The sequence below is a fragment of the Myotis brandtii genome, unplaced genomic scaffold, assembly GCF_000412655.1.
Source record: "Myotis brandtii unplaced genomic scaffold, ASM41265v1 scaffold496, whole genome shotgun sequence".
NCBI lineage: Eukaryota > Metazoa > Chordata > Mammalia > Chiroptera > Vespertilionidae > Myotis > Myotis brandtii.
Genome location: NW_005368921.1, coordinates 862019 through 881495, shown reverse-complemented (window position 1 = coordinate 881495; position 19477 = coordinate 862019). Strand labels below are relative to the sequence as shown.

Here is a 19477-nt window from a genome sequence, read left to right as displayed (position 1 = left end):
GGCTCTCTGGCACTCACAGTGTTTGCTCAGCGCCCTGCTGGTCTGGCCGGGGTGGCAGGGCAGCTCGCACCCCACTGCCTTCATGCTCCTCTTTCCTTTCCCAAGGCCACTCCACATCGCTGCCCGGAATGGTCTAGCTTCTGTGGTGCAGGCCCTGCTGAGTCGTGGGGCCACAGTGCTGGCTGTGGATGAAGAAGGTGAGTGGAGCCCCCACCTTTCCTGGGTTTGGGGTCAGGGACACTCTTCAGGAGGTGACCTCTTAAATTTGCTATAAACTGGCTTTTTGTCCCAAGCACCAGTGTGCTAGTCTCTGAGGGAAATCTGTTGGAATCAGGTAGAGCCAGCAGGGTCCTCAGGAAGACCGCCCCCCATCCTTCAGCCTCCTGTCCCCCATGCTCCACCTTTAGCTCCACACTTCCACAGCCTACCTGTCAGCTTCCTTTGACCCTCATGGCCCTTGACCTCTGGCCATACTGAGTGCTTGACTGCCTCGGTTCGCTCCACAGATAAGAGCGCTCAGGGCCTAGGAGAGGAGGAATGGGGGCCCAGAGATACAGGACTCTGTGCCTTAGTTCTTACCCTTGCCTGCAGGTCACACCCCAGCACTGGCCTGTGCCCCCAACAAAGATGTGGCAGACTGCCTGGCCTTGATCCTTTCCACCATGAAGCCTTTCCCACCCAAGGACGCCGTCAGTCCTTTCAGCTTCAGCCTGCTCAAGAACTGCAGCATTGCAGCAGTCAAGACGGTGGGTGGCTGCGGGGCCCTGCCCCACGGGGCCTCCTGCCCCTACAGCCAGGAGCGGCACGGCGCCATTGGGCTAGACGGCTGCTACTCTGAGTAGCCCCTTTCCAGTGTCCCTCTCCCTGCCGGTGGCTTGATATCTTATTCTATTTATTTAGAAAAAGTCTATACATTTAGGGCACTTTAAAGGAGAACACGACTGGGTTGGGGGTTGGAGGGGGGAGAAAAGCACTGGGGAGCAGCTGCTCACCCCTTTGCCATACCATCCTGGCCTGGCAGGGGTCTGGGACTGACAGGGAGCACCCCAGGCCCTTGGTACCCCCAGGGCAGCCCCTTCTGCCAAGTGTCCCAAAATGATTGCTAAATGCCTGGCTCCCCCTCTTGTTACCCCACCTCTCAGTTCCCTCTTTCTGCTGCCAGCGACCCCAACTCTTCCCCCTGACTCTCCTCTCTGTGTCCCCCGCCCCTCCTGCCAGGCAGATCCCTTCCTCTTCCATTCCCATCACTGCCTCCCTGCTCGGCCGGCTCCTCCATCCCCGCAGCAGTGAGAAGCCTTAATCTCTGGTACTGTGTGAGCACTCTGGGGGCACCCCTCCCCCTTCAGGGGCAGCTAGTGGACAAGGGGGGAGGGTATTTAGCACTGGGGCCTGGAGCTTTTCCCCCATTTCTGTATCCCATCCCCCTAAAGTTCAAATGCAAAACACTTGAAGCAGCAACTACTGTACCTGGGCCCCAATCCTGCACTCTCCCCTGGCCGCCTCATATGCAAATCAAGGGCTGGTTCTGCCCCCACAGCCTACTCCTCCCGCTCCCCTTCCCTGCTGGCCTGGCCCCAACCACGCACTTTAACCCGCTTCTTCTTTTAACTTCTTTTGGGAGGCCAGAGCCTCTGGCCATTCCCTCCCTGGCTCTCCTCTCTCTTAACTTTGAGGCTTGTCATGAATTTTTAAGTAAGCATTTTATCCTTTAGGGAAAGAAACAAATTAATTTCCTGCCCATTTCAAAACCACAGCCCTAGTATGTCCTATGTGTTTCAGGCATGTGTTTGCATGTGTGTGGAGGGAGGGACTGTGCTCTTCCTCCTGTGCCCCCATCCTATAGTCCTCTGCTCCCTGTCTGCTACCACCTTCCATTATGTCCAAGAGCACCCACGGCCCCCAGTCACCCCTGATCTGAAGCCAAAGATGGTGGGAGGGGCAGGGCAGACTAGGGACCGTGGCTACTCGGGACCGGGCTTCCCCTCCCAGTGAGGATGAAGCTCTGATCTAAGGAGCAACAGCAGATACCGAGGCGAGGGCTTTGCCTCCCAGCAGCAGGGAGAGAGGGGTTTGAGCTAGGGGCTGCACTGAGAAGATTCCTCAAAGCTGCACCCTAAAAGCCAAACTGGGCTGGATGAGGAGGGGGCAGTTTCTTCTCTAAATGTAGCATTGAATTTGGCCCTGGTCCCTCCAAAAGCCCTGTCCATCCATCTCCTAGCTAAGCCTCCTGGACAGTTGGACCCCTTCCCACAGCCCAGTGTTCCCTTCCTCACACTCAATACCTCAGCCAGGGGCCAAGACACAGAACTTGAATAGAGGTCATGCCCCCTCCGTGCCCACAGTGCATCCTTGCCCAGTTTGGCTGCCATCAGTATTGTCCCCTGAGAACTGGATGGGCTTCGTTTACACAGTAGAGGGTCTGCCCCTGCCAGGGGGTCCCTCATTCTCCTGCCCCGCTCTCATGCTTGCTTTATCCACCATCTTACCTGATTTCCAGTTGTAGCCCCTGCAAATCTTGCTACCCTTGCCAGGGTGGGCTGAGGGGAGAGGGAGCATCCCAGGGCCCCTCCCTCCCTCACAGACACCCTTAACCATACCTCATGCTGGTTCCCTGATGCCTGGGGTGTTTGTCCAAGTCCTTATTCTTTTCGTTCCTTGTCCCTTTTTATCCTCTATTTTGCTTCCCCCACCCCTCAGTTCCTAAACCATTTCAAAGCTTCCAAATGACCATTATTGGTGAGAAGGATTGTGCAGCTTTTAGTTTTTATTTTTGTTTTCAAAGCCAAAGGGCCTTGCGACGCCCCTCTTGCCCACCTCCTTTTACACCCCGTCCTCCCCTATACGACAATCAATGTGACCTCTCTTAAGGGCTGCAGCCCCCCACCCTGCTGGATCTGCAGAGCTTGCCCCTAACTTTAATTCTCTCTCCTGAAATCTTCCCATTCCATCCCCTCCCTCTCATTTTGGTGCTGGGAATTAGGTGGTGGGGGGCGGGGGAGAAGGGAGCGGGTCCCCCAGAGCAGACTCTCGGGGTGTCGGTCGTGTTCTCCTTTATCAGCGCTCGGTGATGACAGGAAGAGTCGGAGTATTTGTCAGGAGCCCCATGGTTTTGCTGGATGAGATTTCTGGTGGCTGCTCCCGGCTGCCCCGTCAGCACACCGTCAGCCGTGCTGGGCATGTGGGGCGTCCTCGCCCTCACGCGGCTGTGAGGCCTGGAGGACAAGCAGCCTCTCCTATGCCAAAGGAAACCCCGCCCCAGGTTCTCCGGTCCCTTGTTTTTTGAAGCATTTTGACCATTCTCATGGCCACTGCATATTTATTTTAATGTTAAGATTTTTTTTAAACCTCTTTGACTTAAACGGGTGTGGAGAAGTGAAAAACAGGCAGAATGCCCCCCAGTCTTGAGGGGGTAGGTGGGGAAGAAACCTCTCCTTCCTTTCACCTGCCCTCTCCCTCCCCTCCCCACCGCAGCTAAAGCACTTGCTTCAAGTAATAAGCACTTTTGAGAAAAGGCCTATTTTAAGTGAGGATCCTGGGAGCAGCCCCAGGTCCCAGCAAAGGAGACAGAGCTAGGGCTACATAGGAGACAGGGAAACAGATGTGTAAATCAGAGGGCGAGATGAAAAGAGCCAGTTTTTAGTTTCTGATTTTGTGGGGATATGTTTCTGATTGGGCGGTGGCTTTGGTAGGGTTGTGTACTATCCTTCAGAAAAACAAATGGCACAAACTGTGGGTCCCAGGATGGACCAACAGACCCAGGTCACTGCCACTGTCCAGCTGAGACTGACGGGCCACCTCCCCCACCCCCTGGCCCCTGAGCCATAGGACTGCTGAAACCACTGAATGTACAGCCCAGGTTGGGGTGGGGAGCAGCCCCTGGGGGAGGGGGCTTCTCCTTTTGTTTGGTGCTGTGGGGGGTGGGAGAGATGAGACTGAGGGACGGCCACCCCACTTAGACGTGTTCCTTGGGGTGGAGGGGCTGAGGAGGGCCTACCCCCTCTCCAGCCCCAGCCATGGCCCCTCTCCTTCCTCATCCCTATCCGTTTTGACTGTAAGTCCAGCTCACCTTTGCCTTCAATATGTAACCAAAGGAAAACTCAATACTGTTTCCACCGCTGTCTGCCCACCTGAGCACCTTCTTCCTCCCTGGACCTAGAAGGGGAGAAGAGGCTGGGGGCACCGGAGTGTAGGGCCAGAGTGAACGGTTCTACAGCTGTACCCCCAAAACCTTCTCTGGGGTCTTAGAAGGGGCCCTGAGAGGTGGGGTGGAGCCAGGCTGGAGGGGCTGGGAGCAGGCCCACTGTGGATCTTGTGCACATGCGTGTTTTTTCGTTTGAAGGACTCCAGTGACTGTGCTCCAGCAGGGAGGCCCCTTCCTCCTTCCCTCTCCACCATTCCTCACCCTGTCCCCATACCCAGTGTTCATCCCCTCCTCCCCTTCCCACCGCAAAGGAAAATAGCCTTACAGACCCTCGCCCAGAAACCCCCTCCGGGGCAAACCCCTGTGGGGCCCCATCCTGCCTAGTTTGAACCCTACCTTGTGAGAAGGAGGGAGAAGGAGCAAAGCAGCCCTTCCCCTGATCATGGTGGCTCCGTCCGCCGCACCTTGACCCGTGCTGGGCAAGGGCGGAGGGGAGGAGTCTTTGAGGACCAAGCCCAGTGGTCTGGGAAGAGGGAGGCGGAGAAGGAAGGGTCTGTCTTGAGGACTCCCTCCTCCCAACCCAACCCCTAGAGAAGCGACCAAATCCCAGAGATGGGAGGAAGCTGGGGTGGGGAGGGTCTGCTCTATGAATTACTTGAAGGTACTGACTCTGAGGCTGCTGTTGCCCACTTAGGTGTGAGGGGGACACTGTCACTGCGTCCGGGAGGGCAGAGGGCGGCGGGTGACGAGAGGATCCACCCTTGGCCCGTGCTCACTCCTGCTAGGCCCCTTCCCTGGGGAGCCTGGCTTTGCGCCCAGGGAAGCTGGGGAGAGCCTTCCCCCCATGTCCATCCCTCACCGTGGGCACCCTCTCCAATTGCACTAAAGTAGCTGTTGTGCCAGTCTTACCCCCACACCAGGTGGGGTCTCTGCTTCCAGTCCTTTCTCGCCCACTGCCTCTGCTCCCATCCCGGACAATCTCCTTGTTCCCTGTATTCCTGGGTAGCTCAGCTTTGTATGTGTGCGTTTGGGGGTGGGGGTGGGTTCTGGCTGGAGTGGGCTTGGTAGGGGTTGGGAAGGGCTAGGGGAAAGGTGGAGGATGAAGTCTCCTATCCCCTTCCTCAACTCCAAGCCACAGAAGCCTGGGAGGGAGGGTGCCTACTCTCGCTGCTGTGTGTCTTGCAGATGTGCCAAAATGGGGTGGGGTGGGAGGGGAGGGTGCCTGGCAGAGTGGCCCCCAGGGTGGCTCTCTCAAAGCAATACAGTTCCTCCTGCCGGGGGGACGGCAAGACAGGGGAGAGGGTTGGGTGGGGACCTGGGGTTCCCTGTGTACAGCTGTGTATATCCAGGGGTGTTCTCTGTCTGGTACTCGCTGCGGACGTCTATGTGTGTGTGATCCTCCCCTTCCTTGTGCCCTGCATGACCTGTGATGCTGCAGACACCACCATCCTGTGTGCAGGGGTGTGTTGGGAGCACGGAGGGGCATGTTCCATGTCCTGTTGTGCCCTCCACCCTGTGACCCATGTACTCGGTTGTAGGAAGTAAAGAGAACTGAGCACAATTCACTGGATTCTAGTGGAATCTTTCTCTAAGCAATGTTCCCCTTCCTGCCCTCCTCCCTGCCTTGGATCCACCTGTGGTGCTAGCGTTGGGGTCGGGGGTGTTTAATGCTGGTGGTCAGCAATAAAGGGCAGATCTGCCCAGATGCCTGTATCCCCAGGGTGCTGAGGGCAGCAGGAAAAAGGGGGGACCTCAGTGCATTGCCCCATCCCTTCCCCTCCTCCCTGGGCTAAAGCACAATGCTGTCCCCACAGATTGATGCACCCTGCATCCTCCAGCCCAACTCATGTCCTCCCCAACCTGCTTTGAGCCCTCTCCCACCACATCCTGGTTTTCTATGCTGTTTTGGTGCAAGTACAACTGTCGTAGTCATGGCTTTAGGATGGGTTCTGTTTATTAAAATCCTATTGCTCCTACTGGCCCTGTGTCCCGCCTCCATTCCTGTGGTTGGGGGGAAGGAAGGGCAGCTGGATGCCTTTCCACTGGCCCGTCAGCCATCAGAGACCAGGGGCCGCAGCTGCTCCTCCAGCAGGGCTATGGTGAGCATGAGGCTGCCCCCCAGCAGCAGCCCCAGCCCCTGCAGGAGCACTTCCAGGGGAGGGAGAGGCTCGGGAGGACGCAGCAGGGATGGCAGCTGGAAGAAAAGGAAAACATCAGGGTCCTGCCTTACCTGTCCCCGAAACATGAGAGGGTGTCAGAAAGTAGCAGCCCCCACCCCAGCTCTTCCAGGCCCTGGTCTCTCAGACTCTGCAGGCCTGTGGTCTGCACCCTGTTCCGTGTGCCCCCCCCCCCCGCCCCTGTTCCTCTGCACTACCCCACACCTCACCATGTCCACCAGGGCGACATAGAGGAAGACCCCAGCCGTCACCCCAAACACCAAGGGAGTGAGGGGGACGGGGCCCAAACTGAGCCCCACCCCCAGGGCAGCACCCCCTAGTCCCAGAGCTCCAGACACTAGGCTCAGCAGCAGCAACCGCCGAAAGGGCAGCCCTGCCCGGAGCAGCATTGCAAAGTCACCTATTAGGAAGAGAGGACAGGGTAGGAGGGAATAAGCCAGGGCTGCCCCTCACCAATGTCACCTGCCAACTTCCACGTTCCACCCCAACCCCACTCTGCCATTCCTACCCAGTTCGTGAGGCAACTCATGGCAGAATACTGCTAGCGTGGTGCTGAGGCCGCTGGAGAAGCCGTCAGAGAAGGCAGCACCTGGGGTTGCAGAACGAGGTGGGCAGTCTGGAAGAAAGCACTCCCCAGGGGCAGGGCCTACATTCCCTCTGCGGTCCTCTCATCTTGCCTCTGTCCCCTCCGGTCATACCGATGGCCAGCCCATCCGTGAGGTTGTGCAGACCATCTCCCAGGAGGACCATCCATGTTATACTGGTGTCACTGCTACCCTGGAGCCCATGACTGTGGCCTTGGTGCCCGGGAGGGGCTGGGGCTGGCGGGGGGTGGCTGTCCAGCTCCCTGCAGCCCTGAGCCCCTAGCTCTGCAGAAAGGAGGACAAGGACAGTGTTAGTGGCTGAAAATGAGAGTGGGAGCCTAGTCTTCATTTTCTCCTCCTGTTACCTGGAGCTGCCGGTAGGGGCTGAAGTGCCATCCCACTGCTGTCCTCTGGGTCCAGGTCTGGTGTTCTGAGATCCTCCCTTTTTCGCCTGCAGCATCTCTAAAATAGGAGGGTATCCCTCCTGGTGGAGGAGGCAGCAGAGCTGGGGGCTAAGGAGAGGCCAGGCTACCGGCTGGGAAAATGAACACCTGGTTCTGTTTTTGGCACTTGGGGATGTATTTTGGCCTCTACTCTCTTCCCAGTTTGGCATCTCCCTGCTGTTGCCTTGAACTCAGGAGAGGAAGCTATTGGGCCAGACAGAGTCCTGAGTCTACGCTGAGGGAGCCCTGCCCATTCCCTTAGCAGTCAGGGCCTGCCGTCAGGCAAACGGCAAAGCCAGGAGCACACCCAGCCCCTCGCCTTCTGGTTCATGTGGCCAGTTCTTGGCTGGGACTCTGATCTCAGTAGAAGGAGGAAAAGAGAGTCTCACTCACTGGCCTGAGCCCTCGGCGCCGCAAAATCCCCAGCATGTTCTCCAGCAAGAAGAGCAGAAAGAGACCGCCAAGTACCGACAGCCCTGGACCCAGGTCTTCCTCTGGTCGCCCACTAGGTCCGGAGTGATGCCCTCCTTGTGCCTGACAGAGAGGAGGTCAGGGCAGACCCCAGAAACCCCTGCACCCGACACCGTCCCCCTCCTGGGTGTGAGGTGGCAGCCTTCACTCCCGTTCTACCAGAAGGCAGCTGTGGGCTGACGGGGAGGGATGTCCCATGACTGGGAACACTTGGATATGAGGGGCCGTCCACCAGTGGGGGCAGGGGAATAAGGAAGGGGATCCACGTACATGTGGCAGCAGGTGCAGCAGCGCATCCCCACAAAGGGTGCCCACGGCCAGGGCCCCCAGGAAGCCCAGCAGGGGCCGCAATAGACGAGATCCCAGGAGGCGAAGCAGCAGCAGTGAGAGGGGTGTGGGGAGGCTGAGCAGCAGGACTGCCAGGGCGCTGTGAACCAGGGCTGGAGAATCGGGGGAGGGGAGGCTAAGAGGCAAAGATACACTGCAAGGGGAGGCAGTACCCCAATGAACCCCTTCCTTGGCATGGAACCCACTCCCTACCAGGATTGAGGGTGCCCCCTACCACCCACTCTCACTCACTGACCAGATAGTAGATCCCCTGGTGGGGTTGGAACTGGGGCCTGGATGCAGACACGGCTGTCGATCTGATAAAGCAGGGCTGGGCATAGCAGAGCGAACTGCCGAGGGGTCAGAGGAGCAGCGGGGCTCAGGCCAAAGTTGACCAGCAGCTGGGAGCCATTCAGACACTAGGGGAGTTGAGTTGGGAGTCACACATTCAACTGTGACTCCGATCTGCCCTTCCACCACCTGGACTCCTGGGTCTCTCCCAGGCCCCCTCTCACCCCCACCCCACCCCGTGCATCAGGGAGGGACTGGGGGACAGGGACAGGTACTCAGTATGTGTTAATTAGTGAATATTCAAATAGTCAATCCGATGCAAATATTCAATTCAATGCAGATTGGCTGCTAGTGAACAGTGCCACCATTTTCCTCCCTCCCAAGCACCTGATGATTTCACTGATTTAATCATGGAGTCAGTTGGACAACTAGAATTCTCCAGTCCAGATTCTTAGAAGGAAAAAAAACCTGTAAAGCCATCAAACCTTCCTCTCAGCAGCCCTGTCACATGTTTACCCAGCCTTGGCTTGAGTGCTTCCTGCTATGGGTGCTCACCCTCGCCAGGCCTGCTTCAGGTTAGCTCTGGCTGCCCTCTGGTGTAGGTGGAACAAGTTCTCTGTCTTTTCTGGGTGAAGACAGCTGTCAGCTCTCTGCAGGTCTCCTCTCCAGATAGCCAGCCCCACAGCCTACCCTGGGCTGCTTCTCTGGTTTCTCAAGTGTGACACCTAAGCCGGGATCACATACCCTAAGCCCACATCTGGGTTGCCCTGGCCAGTGTAGCTCAGTTGTTAGAGAGACAGCCCTGAAACCAAAGGGTCTTGGGTTTGATTCCCAGCCCAGATGGGGGGCATGTGGGAAGCAACCAATTGATGTGTCTCTCACATCGATGAATGTTTCTCTCTCCCACCCTTCTCCCTCCCACTCTCTCTAAAAATCAATGGAAAATATCCTTGAGTGAGGATTAACAACAACAAAAAAGACCACATCTGGATTTTTAAAAAGGAACTGTATTAAATTACTGACTCGTTATCCCTGGCTGGGTAGCTAGTTGTTTAGAGTGTCATCCCGATACGCCAAGGTTGTAGGTTCGATCCCCAGTCAGAGTACATACAAGAATCAACCAATGAGTGCATTAAATAGGTGAAACAGGGTGGAGGTGGGGTGAGTGGAGGTGGAAGAGGGCATTGAGGGGATAAATGATGATGAAAAAAAAAAAGTGGAACAACAAATCGATGTTTCTAAAATCACTAAATAAAAAATTTTTTTAAGTTACTGACTCTTTAAATATTTCATGCCATCTAAATCCCATGGCTCCTTCCCCTTCTCCAGAGATCATCAGACTCACATCCTCATTCCGATGGTCAGCCAGCGAATGGTCCAGCAACAGAAGCCTGTGAAACAGGTCCAGGCCCGAGGGGGCTGGCCCATGGGGTGGGTGGGGGGCCTTTGGCTCCTCAAGGTCACCCCACCCTGAGGGATCCAGAGGCAGCTCTGACCAGACATCCACATTCAATTTGGGGTCCTGAGGCCTAGATGGATGGGATAGAAAGTCAGATGGCCAGCCCTGGCCGGTTTGGCTCAGTGGTTAGGGGTCAGCCTGGGACGGAAGGGGCTTGCTCGGGTTCGATTCCTGGTCAAGGGTATGTATCTGGGTTGCAGGCTTTGATCCCCGGCCCGGTCGGGGCACGTGTGAGAGGCAACCCATCGATGTGTCTCTCACATCGATGTTTCTCTTTCCCTCCCTTCCACTCTCTCTAAAAACCAATGAAAAAAATATCCTCGGGTGAGGATTTAAAGAAAAAAACAAGTCAGATGCCCATGTTCTCTGAGAAGTCCCACTTGAGAGGCTACCAGAGGAAGAGGGAAGACCAGGCACTGGCTGGAGTTCCTGGGACCCAGAAACCATAAAATGTCAGTCCTGGGAGGATCTGAGAATTGTCAGCTTATAGGAATATGGGGCATGGGTGTGAGAGGAAATAGGAGTCAGGGAACAGCCCAAAATGCTACAAATTGGGAGTCAGGTCAGCCTGGAGACATTGAGCTTTCGGACTAAAAGCAAGGAATCGAAGGGCACAGGGATTTGGAAAAGGAGAGCCTGAGAAGGCAATAGAGGCAAAAGAAGCCTTGAAGGGGATACAAGGAGTCAGTTTTTGAACAATCTGTAATCTCAGAAACCTTACTTTAGGAACCAGAAGTAGACAACTGGAGAGGGATCTGAGCACTAAAAAGAGCTGGGATGTGGGATCTGGGGCCGGGGGGAAGGGTTAGTACCTGTGTGTGGCGTTGTCTCTTGCTGGGGGTGCAGGCCGACTAGCTGGAGGCCCATGCTGTCCCAGGCGCAGCCCCTGAACTTGGCCTAGCCCCAGGCTGTGGAGAAGCCTGGCCAGGCCCCCTGCAGTCAGCGTGCCATTCTCCCCGTACAGGTCAAACAGCTGGGCCAGGTAATGGTTCTGCTCCAGCTCAGCAGGGCCCAGGTTGGGGGCTGAACCCCCTCCCCAGCTCAAGGCCGCACACACACACAGCCCAGCCAGCAGGGGACTGGTCGGGAGCCCCATTGTGGGGAGGAACTGGTAAGAGGCTCTGGTTCTCGCTTCTATTCCCCCCGGAACATCCTGAGGACGGTGCCCTGGAAGAGCAAGGAGGAAGGGTCAGTGCTCCTGCCCTGCTGCTCAGCTCAGGGCCAGAGGGGACCCCTCACTGCTCGTTCAGCCCCCACATTAAATTCAGCAGCAGCCCCCCCTCTAGCCTCCCTTCTCCCTCCCATGGCCTCCAGCTGTTGCAGTCTCTCCTCTCCTTTGCCAGTTCCTAGAACACCTTCTTTGACTCAAAGTGCTCCCCTCACCTGACCCAGAGCTGATGGCCTATTCCGTCCCCTAAACCCTCCCCCCACTCTGTCTCCCCCGCCAATGCCCAGAACCTCACCTCCACTGGCAGAAGAACGTCGTCACCTTCGGCCTGTCAGGCCTTGCGGACACTAAGAGGCTCCTGAGTCGGGGAGGGGAGCCAGCGGGGCTCAGCCTCCAGGCTCCCAGGTGGAATGGAGGCCACGTCAGATGGAAGGCTGGGATGGACAAGCCCCCCCCTTAGCCCACCTGCCTCGGGGCGGGGCCAGGGGTGGGGCAAGTGTGGGAAGGCTCACATGGTAGAGGAGTTAATGGTTCACTGGTCTCTTGGATGGGGTCAAAGGTCAGTCTCTGCTAGGGCCCCCAGTAGGGAGGGGCCACCCTCTGCCCCTGGAAAAGCCACATGGCTAAGGAGAATCTAGGCCTGGTCTTTTCTTCTAAGTACTCTACCCCCTAACCCAGTTGGTGCTATTTTAGCCTTTCCCTGCATACACTCTCACCCCCCACCCCTTACATCTGGCACTGGGCTTCATTCATCGCCACCCCATCCCCACGTTCCCGGGGAAAGTTGGACCCAGCTGTTCCCCAACGGGAGAGGAAGGTGAAGAAGCAGATTAAGTGGCAACCCACGTGCACAGGAAAGGCATTGTTTTTGGCAATTCCCCACCCCAGAGAGTCAGAGCCGGAGCTCTGGGAATCAATGACCAAGCGAGGGGAAGCTCTGTCGGAGGAGGGAAGGAGTATCTCGGCTCCCCTCCGAAGTCTGACCTGGCCCAGAATCGGGGCAGCAGCCTGACTGGGGTGAGTGGTCCAAGGGGTCGAGGCTGGTATTACCTGATAGCAGGAGGCAGAAAGGACGCCCAGAGGAAGGGGGACACAGCCTTCTAGGTTCCAGCTGTGAGGGGGGTAGACAGGCAGGCGGGCAAGGGTCACCTGCAGGGAGGGGGCAGGGGAGGGGCACTACCTTAAAGGGGCAGGCCTGCTTTGCCTGGGCCTCCTTGCCGGGAACCAGTCTCCTCTCCGCCTCCGAGGCCATTTCCCAAATGCCCAGCTGCTCACCTTGTCGTTTCCCCACAAAAAGCAAAGGAGTCGAGTACAGAGTAGTAACATTTATTGGGAAGAAGGGGTTCAATGAGATTTCCACATCACACACGTACAAGAGACAGACCATAACTCACTGCTGAAGAGGAAGGGCAGGCAGAGACCCTCATCCCAGGGCACAGGCAGCTTCCACTGGGTACAGGGGTGAGTAAGGGTGTAGGGTGGATAAGGCCTCTTCTCACCACCCCTTTAGTGAAGTTTAGTGGCTAAAATATTGCTACCTATCCCTTCCCACCCCCAAGCCAGCAGCCCAGGAGAGGCTGTGTTCTCTAGCTGACACTTGGGATATGGTCAGTGGTGGGGAGGGAGGAAGAATGTCTTGCTATCTCTTGCTGCTTCTCCGGGTTTCTTTGCCGTTACTGACAGGGTTGTTGGAGGGGCCAGGAGGGCCGGCAGGTGTGTGGTTGGGTTGGCTTCGGGTGATTCGGGTGCTGGGGGGGTGGGAAGGAGCGTGAGGGGGGTGCGGGCCACCACCAGGACCTGGGGGGGCACTCAGTCCATTCCCGTTCTGGCTCTCAGAGGCTAGTTGTGGGAGAAGGGGAAGAAACACAGAAATTAGAGAACTAAGGTGGGAGAGGGGTGCGTCCCCAGGGCCTCCTCCCATACCCCAGAGAACCGCACAGTATTTCATCAGCACAGCTGCACATTAATGTCAACTGGACCAAGTGCAAAGAATGTGGGTTGTGTGAATGGAGCCCCAGGAAAGACTCTGTCAGTTTAGAAGTTGCTACATGAACTCTAGTATGATATTTTTCTCTTTGAGTCATCTTGTATCATTGGGAATCAGACCTAGAATTAGCTATTTAGTTCTAGGCTCAAGGACCTCTGACAAAATGCCCCTGTACCAAAAGTGACTGTGAAACTGGAAAAGCATGGGAAGGGGAAGGGCCTGAAGTTTCTGTGTTATAAGAAGGATCGTTTGCCCTGACCGGTTTGGCTCAGTGGATAGAGCGTTGGCCTTCGGACTGAAGGGTCCCAGGTTCGATTCCGGTCAAGGGCATGTACCTTGGTTGCGGGGCACATCTCCAGTACGGGGTGTGCAGGAGGCAGCTGATCGATGTTTCTCTCTCATTGATGTTTCTAACTCTCTATCCCTCTCCCTTCCTCTCTGTAAAAAATCAATAAAATATATTTAAAAAAAAAAAAAAAGAAGGATCGTTAAGGAAAAAAAAAACACAACACAATAAACCCACACTCTCTCCCCACAGAGCCACCCGATCGAATTTTCTTTGAATCTTCTTATCGAGTGTCCTTTACTAAACTCCAAGGCCCTTCTTTGCCTCTGTAACTTGCTTCTTTAGCTCTTTTCTTCTACAGCTCACTTCTATCGCTGTAACTTTATAAATAAACTTTCATTTGTGTGTGTGTGTGTGTGTGTGTGTGTTAAAAAGTCCTGGTGTGCCCTATCGGGTTTGGCTCAGTGGATAGCGCATGGGCCTGCGGACTGAAGGGTCCCGGGTTCGATTCTGGTCAAGGGCACATGCCCGGGTTGTGGGCTGGATCCCCAGTGGGGGGAGTGCAGGAGGCAGCCAATCAATGATTCTCTCTCATCATTGATGTTTCTATCTCTCTCTCCCTCTCCCTTCCTCTCTGAAATCAATAAAAAATATATTAAATAAAAAATAATAATAATAAATAAATAAATAAAAAGGCCTGGTGTGTATCACAATGACACATGTTCATTTTGGAAAATACAGATGAGAATAAGGAAAAAAATTATTACACATTCTCTCACCCCACCCCTCCCCACTAATAAATAACGTGTGTGTGTGTGTGTGTGTGTGTGTGAGAGAGAGAGAGAGAGCACATTTTAAATGTGTGATTATAGCAGGTGTGTGAGATGACTCCCTGGTGCTCCCACAGCTGTGCATATCACTATCCTTGCACTCATGGTGTATTATAATCATCGTCTGTGTGACTATCTCCTTTTTTTTCAAAATATATTTTTATTGATTTCAGAGAAGAAGCAAGAGGAAGAGAGAGATAGAAACATCAGTGGTGAGAGAGAATCATTGATTGGCTGCCTCCTCCATGCCCCCTACTGGGGATCGAGCTCACAACCCAGGCATGTGCCCTGACTGGGAATTGAACCGTGACCTCCTGGTTCATAGGTTGACGCTCAACCACTGAGCCACTCTGGCCAGGCAACCATCTCCTTCATAGACTACAAGCTCCTAAAGGCAGGTGCTGTTTTATTTATTCCTTGGCATCCCTCATCTATAAAAGTTTGTTAAATGAAGGCAGATGTCTGCCTCTCACGTACTAGGGCACTATGAACGCTAATGGGGTAGAAGTTATAGGCTAGTGCTTCTCAGACCACATTCCTGTTGAAACCTACTCTACCAGACTAAGATATCTGCAGCCAGAACTGAAAAAATAATGCCCTTTCCTCAATTCACAGAAAAAATTTGGAGAGTGTATAGAAAGTCAAAGGTAAGTTTTAATGCCAGACGTGTTTTTTGTTAAGCCTTTTGTATCTACTGGCAGAGGACAAAGTGGATAAACATCTGGCAAAGAATACCAGGGTAAACGGGCTTAAATGTACCATAATTAAAATGGAGACCTGAAAATATGTAATAGTCATATTTTCAGTTAAAACATGGATGTTAATCCCCCCCACCCCCGGATGTTCATTTTTGTGGTGGAATTAAATGTTGCTATTTCATAGTGTTTCTAAAAAAACACACGACCCCTGGTGGTTCTGACACAAACAATTCTGAAAAACCATGGTAACTGGGGATGCAGACACAAACTGGGGAAGGGCTGAGGCAGCCTGAAGCCTAGTGTCACAGGGAGAAACCTAAGGCATGGATCGGAGGCAAGATAGAGCCAAACACTCAGGGAGCAGGAGGGTCAGCTGAGAGATGATCCAGAAGGAGAAAAGAGCAGTAAAAACCAGGTTCCTGAGGAGAAACCACCACCAGATGAAGGAGGTGTGTTTGGGAATGATTCTAATTAAACGCTGATGATGAGCAGTAAGGTCCCAATTCCTCAAGAGACCAAAAAGCAGGGGCTTGAAGTACATGAGATGGAAGAATCATCATCCCAAGGCCGAGAAGGGCAGCGGGGCCATTGGTCTCAAAAGCTGTGCGGAGTGTGCTCTATGGTGAGTCATACAAGAAGTGCTGTGTATTAGAACTGGGTAACAAATCAAAATGAGCAAGAGAAAAGGGCAGGTTCTGCCAGACAAGCAGCAGAGAAAGACAAGCCAGAATGAAGGAGTACAGTCTTTGTGGACAAACTGTTCTTATGTTTGCCTTTGAGTGGTAGTGGCAACAGGGTGCCAAGAGCTCTACCAGTCATAGAAACAGGTCCCCAACCAGATCTTTTCACCACAGGGATTTGCAAAAGAACTGGGAGAAGAATTGGGTGCAAGGGGGGGGGGGGTATACAGAGAAGAGAGATTTGGGAAAGGGATAAGGCTGGTCACCTCTCCGGGCTGGGGAGAGTAGGGGAACTAGGTGGACCAGTGTATGGAAGGAAACAGGTTTACCTGGAGAAACAGCAGGGGGTCCAGCGGTAGGCTGGGGAGCTGCAGGGCTGCTGTCGTTCTGCACCTGAAGGTACAAATTAAACTCAGACCTTTCTTCCTACCATGCTTCTTGGCCTGCCCTGCCCGCCTCCACATCATGGCCATGGGACTCACCGTCTTGTTGGGTGCCTGCTGGGCACTGTACTCTGGGTTTGGCTCACTGAAGTTAGGAACCTCAGAATAAACCATACAGAATCTGCAAGGAGAGAAAGTGGCCAGAGCTTCACACCCATCCTCTGGGCCAGTGCTAGAGGCCTCCAGTATAGGACATGGACTGCACACCCTCATGCTGCCTTCTTGCAAACCTTAAATTTCCCCTCTTGGCCTGCTGCTTCTACATCCCCAAACCCAAGAGCACTTACTCTCCAATCTTCTGGAGATCACCCCCACGACCAGTGTACAATGTCAGACAACCTTTGAACACTGAAGCGTACCTGTGGGGGCACAAAATGCAGGATTCAGAGTACTCAGAAGAGTTACAGGGACGGTTAAACCCTCCTCCCCTTGACTGTTACTGCCCTGGGATAGCCAGTAGTCACCAGCCGGCTTACCCTTTGGTGAGCCGGATAATGTCCCCAGGCTGGATCAGGTTGCCCACGTCGTCCCAGACGGAGATATTGATGCTGCCCGTTTTGTCTGCCACTTTGCAGGTCCGAACTTCGTGACCGTCCTTTGTCTTGGTCACTCGGCCTGGAGGGAACAGATAAACAGAGTGGGGAGTGGTCAGAAGGATGAGATCTAGATATATTGACATATTGGTGGGGTGAGGGAAAAGTACAAAGAGGGCAAAGCTAAATCTCTGGGGCAGGCTGGGGAGGGTGCTGAGCGGAAAGAGGCCCCTGAGACACTGGAGGCTTGGATCTGGCAAGAGTTGCATGTACCCTACATTTCAGGGCAACTCCCTGGGCTGGGGTCTAGGAGAGCGACTGGGCGGGAGCCATGTTTTGGGGTGCACCCTGCCACCCCGGGAGCAAATTAAGAACGGAGGTGATGTTCTTCCCTTTCTGCCCCCCAACCCTGAGAACCCCCACAGGGGGTCCCCGGCCCCAGCATAGCCACCTGTCTCCAGCACAATGAAGATGAGGTTCAGATTCTTAAGCCCGGGCTTGATATCCTTCACGAAGGTCTCCGTCGTCATGCTGCCTGAGCCTCGGAACCCCACTGGAAGGAGGAAAAGGGGATGAAGGCTCATCGCCCGGAGCCTTCGCCCCCATGCTCCACTGCCCAAGGTCCACCTACCACACTCGCCTGGGGTCAGGCAGCCTCAAACCCTCTCACTCTTCTGAAAGGTTAGAAATGAACTTTCCCGGGGGCCTCCAACTTCAAGATCAGATTTCGGGGGGGATCTCTGAATAGGCGGCTTGGGGGCTGGAATGCCCCTTCCCGGGATGCTCTTTCAGTCTCAAGCCCCGAGGTGTGGGAACCGACGGAGAGGAGGTGGGGGAAGCCGGTGCAGAGCCAGGGAATAGAATCTTAGTTTCTAAACCTTCCCGAACCCTCACCCGCACCGCTCGGGACTCGGTCCCTCCCCTCCCCCACCCTCACCCACCACCCACCCAGGCGGACGGCGGTGTATGCTGCTGAGCCGCCCGCAGGGGGAGCCACCGGCCCCCGCGGCCGCCGGATGCAGCTCACTGGAACGCGGGAGTGCGGGCATTCCCGGAAGTGTCCCCTGGCCTCCTCCGACCAATGAGCGCCGCTCTGCCGCGCCCCACGCCCCGCCACTGGCCCCCGCCCAGCCAATCGGGACTCGAGATTCACGCGCCGGGAAGGGGGCGTATTCCAGGTATTAAAGGAGCCTGGGAACGGACGGGCTCCGCAGGGAGAAAAATAGGCCACCAGGGGGCTCCCCGGGTTCCAGTTTTCCTTGACGGGAGACTACGCTTAGGAGCTAAGGTTTTGTTTCTCTCCTAGACGTGACACAGTGGAAAAGGGAGCTAGGGTTGTGGAATGCAGCGGACAAAAGATTGAAACCTGACTCAGCGCTTCACTTCTTTTTCTGACAATTATTAAATATGTAATTCTATTTTGCAGAAGAGCAAACGGAAATTATATAAAAAGCAGTGCCTAGCCCTGACTGGTTTGGCTCGGTGGATAGAGCCTCAGCCTGCGGACTGAAAGGTTCCAGGTTGGATTCCAGTCAAGGGCATGTACCTTGGTTGCGGGCACATCCCCGGTAGGAGGGGTGCGGGAGGCAGCTGATCGATGTTTCTCTCTCATCGATGTTTCTAGCTCTCTATCCCTCTCCCTTCCTCTCTGTAAAAACAAATCAATAAAATATATTTTTTAAAAAGTACTGAATAATGGTTATTTTAAAAAAAAATCAGTGCCTAGCACACGGCAGGCAGTTTCCTCCTCTTCTCCCACTGCTTTAGCTCTCATCTTTAATCTTAATTTGGGGTCCTTCCTTTTTAATGGACTTGGTCAGGGTCTCTGGGAAAAGTGGCATTCACACCACAGACAACAGGTAGATGCACCACCTTGAAAGAAATGAGACCTCGGGCAGAGTGCAAAATTTGCATTAGGTTCTCTCACAGTTTGAAAGGCACTTGTTCCTAATGCCATCTCATTCACCTCAGGGTCCCCCAGTGACTGCAAAGAGGAGGCCCAAACCTTTAGTTTCCTTTGGGACTTATTAGATAATCAACAAAACGTAGTTAGCTCAGTAATGTGTATAAACCCATGACATAGAGTCGTGGCTAGGTAGCTCAGTTGGTTAGGGCATTGACTTACAAGCCAAGGTTGTCAGCTCAATCCCAAGTCAGGGCACACACAAGAAGCAACCCATGAATGCATAAATAAGTGGAACAAATGGCTGTTTCTCAAAAAAAATTGTTTTTAAAATAAACTAATTACGCCCTGACCAGTTTGGCTCAGTGGATGGAGCGTCCGCCTGCGGACTGAAGGGTCCCAGGTTCGATTCCAGTCAAGGGCATGTACCTTGGTTGTGAGCACATCCCCAGTGGGGGGTGTGCAGGAGGCAGCTGATCGATGTTTCTCTCTCATTGATGTTTCTAACTATCCCTCTACCTTCCTCTCTGTGAGGAATCAATAAAATATATTTTTTAAAAAAAATAAAATAAGCTAATTACAAAGGCACATACGTGCATTACCATTTGCTTAGCGAACATCCATAACAAATACTGTTCAGTATCAGATCAGCCTAAGAGTTCATGTAATTGTAATGCCGTCGCTTGCTTAATTAACCCCTTACTTTCTTGGCTTTAGGCTCCGCGTTGACTTTTCTCGGAGCGGATTCTCTCCCGCCCACCTCCCAACCTTGGTGTTGTGTCCTAAGGAAATCAAACCACAACCCAGGGAGAGGGGCATTTAATCTCCCTTCTCTCCCCTGAGGTGTTTCAGGAAATTCTACTCGTGTTCAGAGCCGACGTGGATGTGGCAGGAGTGCGGCCGGGCGAGAGGCTGGCAACCCGTTGGACATCGTAGATCAAAGCTCTGCGGTCAGACTCTCCCCACCCCCCACCCCTTGGTCGCCCTGTGGACACAGGATCTACTCCCATGACTATGAGTCACAGAGTCGGCAGCCTCTGGGAGGCCGATCCCGGC

The 19477-nt window shown here is 54.4% G+C and overlaps 3 protein-coding genes across 8 annotated transcripts in view; 1 reads left to right on the top strand and 2 right to left on the bottom strand.

Moving 5' to 3' along the window:
• The window catches only part of ANKRD52 (ankyrin repeat domain 52), a 24040-nt gene extending 10333 nt beyond the window's left edge, over positions 1-13707 (top strand). The window contains exons 25-27 of the mRNA XM_005876771.2: positions 106-197; positions 592-746; positions 13587-13707. Coding sequence (XP_005876833.2) covers positions 106-197; positions 592-746; positions 13587-13679 — 340 coding nt within the window. The 3' untranslated portion in view covers positions 13680-13707. The remainder of the gene's footprint in view (positions 1-105; positions 198-591; positions 747-13586) is intronic.
• On the bottom strand, positions 2436-12212 carry SLC39A5 (solute carrier family 39 (zinc transporter), member 5). Of its 2 annotated transcripts, XM_005876739.2 has the most exons (12): positions 12112-12190; positions 11357-11495; positions 10706-11060; positions 9780-9963; positions 8400-8562; positions 8087-8256; positions 7739-7879; positions 7268-7364; positions 7017-7187; positions 6827-6907; positions 6528-6718; positions 2436-6335 (listed from the first exon to the last, which is right to left on the bottom strand). In XM_005876739.2, the coding sequence occupies exons 3-12, from the start codon at positions 10987-10989 to the stop codon at positions 6192-6194; spliced, it is 1626 nt and encodes a 541-aa protein (XP_005876801.1). In that variant the 5' UTR covers positions 10990-11060; positions 11357-11495; positions 12112-12190; the 3' UTR covers positions 2436-6191. The 2 variants fall into 2 exon arrangements, with proteins under 2 accessions (XP_005876801.1, XP_014403587.1); XM_014548101.1 differs by lacking the exon at positions 11357-11495 and having other exon boundaries at positions 12112-12212.
• NABP2 (nucleic acid binding protein 2) lies at positions 12372-19315 on the bottom strand. Of its 5 annotated transcripts, none has more exons than XM_005876736.2 (7): positions 19125-19194; positions 16970-17071; positions 16462-16600; positions 16273-16344; positions 16025-16106; positions 15872-15935; positions 12372-12900 (listed from the first exon to the last, which is right to left on the bottom strand). In XM_005876736.2, coding segments are annotated over exons 1-7 (660 nt in total). In that variant the 5' UTR covers positions 19126-19194; the 3' UTR covers positions 12372-12700. The 5 variants fall into 5 exon arrangements, with proteins under 5 accessions (XP_005876798.1, XP_005876799.1, XP_014403613.1 ...); XM_005876737.2 differs by lacking the exon at positions 19125-19194 and adding an exon at positions 17467-17580; XM_014548127.1 differs by lacking the exon at positions 19125-19194 and adding an exon at positions 17159-17458.
• Positions 19316-19477: the final 162 nt, after the last annotated feature.